General features: G+C 38.8%; 2 protein-coding genes, 1 long non-coding RNA gene and 1 pseudogene across 6 annotated transcripts in view; 1 reads left to right on the top strand and 3 right to left on the bottom strand.

Moving 5' to 3' along the window:
• LOC138060644 (nuclear apoptosis-inducing factor 1-like) overlaps positions 1–208 on the top strand; it is a 2,137-nt gene extending 1,929 nt beyond the window's left edge. For both annotated transcript variants that reach the window (XM_068906478.1, XM_068906477.1), the window contains exon 2: positions 1–208. This exon is cut by the window's left edge. The gene's annotated coding sequence lies outside the window, so the exon portion shown is untranslated.
• Positions 1–7,500, bottom strand: part of LOC138059500 (RNA polymerase-associated protein CTR9 homolog) — a 74,519-nt gene that overhangs the window by 66,339 nt on the left and 680 nt on the right. The window contains exons 2-3 of one of the 3 annotated variants that reach the window (XM_068905141.1): positions 4,482–4,621; positions 4,303–4,401 (exon numbers count right to left, since the gene is read on the bottom strand). In XM_068905141.1, coding sequence (XP_068761242.1) covers positions 4,303–4,401; positions 4,482–4,541 — 159 coding nt within the window. In that variant the 5' untranslated portion in view covers positions 4,542–4,621. Of the gene's footprint in view, positions 1–4,302; positions 4,402–4,481; positions 4,905–7,500 lie in introns of those variants that run through there. The other 2 variants (XM_068905143.1, XM_068905144.1) reach the window with 2 other exon arrangements.
• On the bottom strand, positions 347–4,118 carry LOC138060645 (uncharacterized). Its single transcript, XR_011134404.1, has 2 exons — positions 3,800–4,118; positions 347–2,963 (listed from the first exon to the last, which is right to left on the bottom strand). It is a non-coding gene; the product is annotated as an uncharacterized lncRNA (long non-coding RNA).
• Positions 3,145–3,801, bottom strand: LOC138059618 (putative nuclease HARBI1; annotated as a pseudogene).

Below are 7,500 nucleotides of genomic sequence, written 5' to 3'. Positions count from 1 at the left end.
TTAAAACTCTTTTTTCTTTTTTCTATGGGGCTCGATCCAACATCTCTTTGGGTGCATAGAATCTAACCATATTCTTTGGAAAGAATAATAACTACTCCAGTAACTTTTAAACTGATAAAGAGATCACCCTTTGTCACAATCAGCATTTATTTGCAACATCTTCAACTGGAGCTATGAAGGCATTATTGTTCATTGACCACGCTTGACTTTCCAACTAACAATACATGTGAAGCTTCTCAATGATCCCTGAATTTGTTTCAATTTCTGGCACAACTTTGACTAGCTAAGACTGCACTGTTGGAAGCTTTTTATCTTGTAATGGTAACTTATAGGCGGCATAACGTGGCATGCAGAACCATCATAAGTGAATAAGCTGTGGCCAAATTTGTAGCAATAAATGGCATCTATCATCAAAACGTGTTGCAGGTATTATGGCAGTGAATTAAAAGAAGGAGGCCTATTATAATTTTCCTACACATATTGTTGTGACGCACTACCTGCAAAAATAAATGAATAATCATGTATGTACTGCTTATTGCTTGAAATTTGGCTGTGACTTAAATAAAATAATCACAATTTGGAAAAGCCACTTACAGTGGTAATGCCTAAAGCCCTTACACTTTCTATTTTTACTGCAAATATGCTATCATAATGACAAATTAAGTGGTAACATAACTGTTATTAAGGAAACTTTGCATTCATGTAAATAGATCATGAATTTTTGTTGATTAATATATTATGTTTAATATTGATAATATTTTGTAATGGGGCGGCTAGCACGCGTGAAGGCAAGCCAACAAGTGCCAAAGGTGCAAGCTTCTCTAGCAGGGGTCTGAGGACAGTCTCTGAAATCACTGGAAATGCCCCTAATTTTAATAATCACCAAAAAATATCATCTCATTTGTGTCTCCATTTTAACGTTCAAAGTAGCGGCAACTGAAATAAGTTTTCACAGATTCCTCTTTTTAGAAACATTTTCCTTTTTTTTCTCCAAAATACAATATACCTGTGCTCCGCGGTCCCTGTAAGATTGCTCCAAGAGTGTAACCAGGTATGTGGAAAACATTAGTCATTGCTTACCTATGTATGATATTTATGGACATGCACTAACTGCAGTGCTTTATAAACATGTTTTGTGCCCAATAAAAATATCTCTTTTAAGAATTGGTATGGATGCATTCATAGGCCACCAATGAGTTATTAATATTTAGCTTGATATTGAGGCTGCAGGAATAAAACAAAGGAATTGACAAAACATACTGACTTCTTTATTCCGGTTTTTTGCTTTATTGTCCAAAAGCCTGAATGTCAAGCTGAATATTTATAAATATCTAACTAGGGGTATGTTAATTCATGACATGTTAATTGTCAAGCCAATAATTTGTAATGATGGAAAATGTACATAAACTGGGATTTTTCCATTCATTTTTTCTCAAAAAATTCAATTGATTGTGGTCGGTCATTTTGTAATATTGTAATGTAATGTTAGTAACTTACTTACTGTAGACCTCCTTTATGCATGATTAACACTACATCTTTCCCTCCCCTTTTTCCAATTTCTTCCTTGTCTTTTCTTAAATTTTATTATTATGAGTTGTTATCTTGTTGTATTAATAAAGAATGAAACAAAGGGAAGGGAGAGCTGTGATGTGGTGCGACATGATGTCAAATTATCAATAAAAAAATTACTTTCTTGGATGGTGAACTCACCCTCTGTCATTGAACACTACAAATTTAGTGGATGCAATAACATATGCACAGGATCTGAGCCAATCACATGGAGAAATATTCTAAATGATTACTAATGGTTACAGTAAGGACACCTGAACCGTGAACGCTTGACATTTTTGTGTACATTGTTTTTTTCGATGACTAAGAAATAAAGGCTCTTCTTATGATGTATAGTGTTACATGTATAGCATTTTGTAAGTGTAAAAACATTAAATACTCTTGTCAAAAGGACGAGCCCACATTCTATAGTCACTAAAAAAATGTACAAACAAATATCAAGTGTTCGTGGTTAGAGTGTCCTCACTGTAATAGCTATAACATTTATGACACTTATCTAAATGTTATGACATCAGACTGGCACCACCAAGACACTTAATTTTAAAGGCACTCACTTGTCACTTGTTTCAAAAGCATCAACAGCTCACAAATCAAGAAGGAAATATCATTGTTTGTTACAGTAAAGACTGTCCATATTAAGATTTTGGTGATTTTTGGAATATACCACATACAAACTTGAAAACATTGGTCAATCCTTGCCATCTTCAGATGTAGCTGATGAAAAATAAATTCAGTGCTATAATATGGATCTTGCTAACAAAACTTTTGTATGTTATTTCTTGGTTGCCAATTGATGTAAGTGAATCTTTTCAGTAGTGGAGTCCCAATCAAATAGTGTGACACTTTCCCTTTAAAAAGATTGACTACAGCCTGTGAATTTTACAGAAATATAGCCCGACAGATAAAAAAGTCTCTTCAAAAGAAAGTGTCTGTGATGTGCCTTCTGACAGCATTTCCATTCTCAGGGCCTCTATATTGTTCATGCAAGTCATACTCCTCGTCACCTATCAAACCATCATCCAACTCGGGTTCCCTGAAGTGAATAGCCATGTTGTGCAAAACAATGCATGCAACAATGATGGTGCAGACCCTGTCTGGGGCCATTCTGATCTCTGAGTGGAGGACATGAAACCTCCGTTTTAGAAGACCAAAGGAGCGTTCAATGATACAGCGGGTGGTTTTATGGGCTCTATTGAACTGCTCCTCTGATCTTGTTCGGGGTTGGGCATAGGGGGTCATTAGGAATGGAGTGCAGGCATATCCACTGTCACCCAAGAGAACTCCAGACTCAAGACCACATTGCCCTTCCAGCTGTCGACATACAGCTGATGTCCTGAATATGTGGCTATCGTGAGTACTACCCGGCCACCGTGCAACCACATTTGTGAATAATCCTGTAAAGAAATTGAACCAATAATAATTATTGCATGCATTCTAATAAATTACGCAAAGTCGGTGATAAAAAAAAACATTGGTGAATAATTCTGTAAAGAAATTGAAACAATAATTATTGCATGCATTCTAATAAATTACACAAAGTCGGTGATGAAGAAAACACTCAAGCGATTTGCATAATCAATTCAAACAGAACCGGTATGATTTTGAGTTACCTTCGTGATTACAGATGGCCTGCACATTTACTGAATGAATCCTTTTCTGTTGACAAAATCTGGCTCATTCTGTGAGGGGGCTTTTATTCGCACATGGGTGCCATCAATGCAGCCAATTGCACTAGGGAAACCTCCAACGCGAAAAAGACCATGCTTGATTTCGTCTCGCTCATTTGCTGTTGTTGGGAACTTAACAAAATCGTTCACTTTCGAGGCAAGAGCCAGTGTCACTCGGCGAACGACTCGACTGACCGTTGACTTATCGTACGATAAAAATGTGTCTCCAATGACTTCCAGGAAACTACCAGAAGCTAGGAAGCGTAAAGTAACCAACACTTGCTCCGTGGCCGACAACGAGTGATTTCTTCTAGTCGAGGGAGCAATTTCGTCTGACAACAATTCAACAATAGCATTTATGCCTTCCCTCCCAAAACGATACCGAGATCTCAACTCTTCTTCACTGTAATGATTTAGCGGATCTACAAGTTCTCTGCGATAATCTCTCGCTTTCCTTGTGTTCCCGAAATTCAAAATGGACTGAGGACGATGGGCCGCCATGTTTATTTACTTGTTCACGGCATCATTATTTTATCCACTGGATAAAAAGTTATACGACCTACCTTGATATGGATAACTTTATCCGATGGATTGCGGCTGGATAACACTATACAAGCTTTCAGCAACCCAAATGGCGTGTGCGGATAAATTTTATCCACTGGATAGCGATTTATCCGCTGGATAAGAGTTATCCGCTCTTTGAACAACCGGGGCCAGGCCTCGAAGAATGATTAAAGGTAGCGGACGTACGTTTTACTACATTGTTGTTGATGTTTACGTATACACCGCCATACAAAGTTTTCAAAACATCTACAATGAATTATATTTATAGATATGTTTTAAGGTGTAAAAGAAAGATAACTTAGCTATAATTATTAAGCCTTCAATCGATCAGCGCTTGGATAACTACAAGATGAGTTGTTTCAACATATATCATCCTAAACTTTCGGGTTTCCTCGTTTAAATTACACCCCTACTAAATGTCAGTGGAATAAACAAAAAAAAAAATAACAACGATTCAGGATCCACAGGCAATAAAACATTTCATTAATCATATTAAACTCACAGCAAGTGTGATCCATAAGTGAAGTTGAGCATTTTCCTGCCGTAAAATGCTCAGAACCTCGTCTCCTTCGGGCAGTTGGTCAAACTGTAGTTCTATAACCTTGAGAGAGAAGCGAATGCTACATGAGTTAGACGATAAATTACAATTGTGTGGGCCACATCAAGAAACTGCTCCCTTACCTCGTCCTCGGTGTCTCTAAGAGGAATCTCAACTGAAGTAGCCATCTTGAATGATAGCATTTCTACGTGAAGTAACACTACACAAAACGTCTGGGCGTTCTTCGCTCAAAACAGAAGCCACTGGAGAGACAGCGTGTCACCTAAGCCAAAATCAGCGGGGAAAAACGTTCCAATACACGCAAAGTTGACCATCTGTGGGTTTGTAGCACTGATATACAGTTTAAGCCTATAAGCACTTGTTCGAGAATGGTTCAGTAAATGTTGGTTTTTCTTTGAGGTAAGCCACCCGTCATGTAATTTTCATGAAATTGGCATGGTTGACGCGCTTTCTCGAAAACCCCGTCTGCTCGCGCTATCTGGAAATGCAATTTGTTGAAATCAAATCCAAAGCCTTCACCAATTACCAAAGCTAACCTTAGGCCTAGGCCCCAGGTTAAAATTGGTGAAGGTAGTGGCCGGGAGCCCAGCAAAAGCCAAAAACTGGAGCGAACCCCCACTCTCTTCTCGTTTTGTCTCCTCGCTCCGCTCTCGTTGCGCTGTGCGCTTCGGATTTTTTCGCTCGGGCTCGACTTAAGGTGGCTGGAACCAGTTTCACTACTTTTGTGGACCTTTTTAGTAGAAGGGTTGTCACTACAAAACTGTATCACGTAAAAGAAATCTTATGGTACCTTACCAAACACCAATTATTACTTAACAAAATGCGCTCAATATTTTGACGTAAAAGGTTGCCATGGCAACATGAAAGCTCACCAAAAACACCCTATATTTCGTCTTTACTTGCTTATATCGTAAAAACGAACTCGGTGACCCCCATTTTTTATTGTAAAATAGTAATTAGCAATTTGAGATAGGACTATCTGCAAAGTTAAAAAAAATTCTTGGGAGCCAATTCAAGGCCACCTTAACTTTTTCGAAAATTAAGGTAGCTCTGAATTGGCTCTCAAGAATGTTTTAAAACTTAGCTATCTCAAATTGCTAATTACTATTCTACAATAGAAAATGTGGGTCACCGAGCTCATTGTTGAGATATAACCAAGTAAAGACGAAGTAAAGGGTGTTTTTGGAGAGCTTTCATGTTGCCATGGTAACCTTTTACGTCAAAATAATGAGCGCATTTTGTTAAGCAATAATTGGTGTTTGATGTGGTACCATAACGTTGCTGTTACGTGATACAGTATAGTAGTTATAACCCATCTAATGAGAAGGTCTCTAAACGTGGTGAAACTGGTTCCAGCCACCTTAACAGAAAGGAACTGCTGGCAATCTACTGGGAGCCCGGGAGCCAAGGACTCTCGAATCGCCTCCTCGTGTAATCAGCCAAAGATAGGACGGATTTGACACCTCCATTTCACTACTCGCGAGCTTTGGGTTTTCTATTTATGCATAAAAAACACCCCTAGACTACTATTCGTTTTCTTTATCAAAAAAATCAGATTGAAATTGTAAACTAAAAGAAGAACAGGAAGTAATGTGCTTCTTCATATCTCGACAGATTCAGTATTTTGTGTTTCCTAATTACATTGCGTGGGCTTTTGAATGCTAGTTATGTAAATTGCGGTGATTTTCTCCCCACTTTTCCATTGTCTGCATCAGTGTGTGTTTCCCGTTTTTTCGTTTCTGATTCCAGCTTTTTTAATCCGGATTCCTGGTCTTCTATACGCCCTCTTGCTGCTTGACATAAAAGCATGAGAATTCCCTTATTCTGACTTGTCTCAGCTCTCAGTTTTGAAACGTTGCTGTGGATAACCGGCTGGAAATAATCTAAAATCAAACAAGTTTCCATGTTTTTTTGGCAGAATGATAAGACTCACGATAGGTCACCATTGTGCCCATTGACCACTCGCGGGTCACTCAGCAATCTCCCAACGGTCTGGGTAACGCGGGTCACTCAAAGACTCTCAAAGCAAATTTTTGCAGAGTTCGGCAACCCTTAACTCCTTCTTAGGGTACAAGCGGCTCGAATGAAGAAGTGGAATGGGTAGCGGAGGTATCGTCCGTAATCTACGTGGACTATCGAGGCGATCGAAGCCTTGGGAGCAAATTTATGGCACATTTTCTTCGGTGATTACATACTTAATTGACCACTCCCCATAGGGGCTTTTCAGGGCCAATGAAACAATCAACGAAACAACAGAACACAACAACACCTGTTAAGAATCCCAACTGGCCGGAGGCAAACCAGTTGGCTATTTACATGTGCAGCTGGGAAGTTGAACCAGGGACTACCAGGAACAAATTCAGCCAGTGGTCAGAGCGGGTATTGAACCCGGAATCTCCCGATCTCAAGGCAAGCGCCCTAACCACTGGGCCACACTGCCACCGGTGATTCCGTTTGGCAGTTTCGTATCGGTGCCCAACCTTGGAAAATCATAGAGGGAAAAGAAGAGGAACCAAAACCAGCTAAATCGCTCTTAATGAACCCAAAAACCCGCGTATCAGAAACCAACACAAACAAGACTGAAGCAAGGTAAGTTATTTTATTTTTGTTATTTTAAATCGTAATTTTTTTTAGGAATTTTTGAGAAAAACCGTTTTCCTCATACAAATCCTTATATTTCTACTCTAGCATAATATAGTACAGTACAGATACACATACATCGAACTTGGGATACATGTGGTTTAATAAAAAAAAAAAAATAAAAATTTTCAGCTTGACGTTTGTCTGATGTCAATTGCCATGTTAAATGGTGTATAAGTAGGCATTGCAAAGTTAAGTAAGAAGATTAATACCAATGTAGGCCTAATTTGGCTCACCCTTGTATAGTGATGATTCACAAAGGAAACTGAGTGCAAAAACGAAGGAGGGAAAGGAAAGGAAATTTTTCATTTGCATTAGCTTAGACTCTTTTAGGGCACTCTTGACCTGTAAAAAATAAAATACTCCCTCACGTAAGACTCAACCAGAAGGAGAGGTCTGATCCCTTTTACCCCCTCCCTCCAAAAATAAGGTGTCATGGATTTTAACCCAACTTTTTGGGAACTTAAACTCAAGCCAAGGGTGGATTGACTTTTAATAGAC

This window comes from Montipora capricornis, chromosome 8 (assembly GCF_036669925.1).
Source record: "Montipora capricornis isolate CH-2021 chromosome 8, ASM3666992v2, whole genome shotgun sequence".
In the NCBI taxonomy this organism is placed as follows: domain Eukaryota; kingdom Metazoa; phylum Cnidaria; class Anthozoa; order Scleractinia; family Acroporidae; genus Montipora; species Montipora capricornis.
Note: the sequence above shows the minus strand (reverse complement) of the source record. Positions and strands in the feature narration are given on the sequence as shown.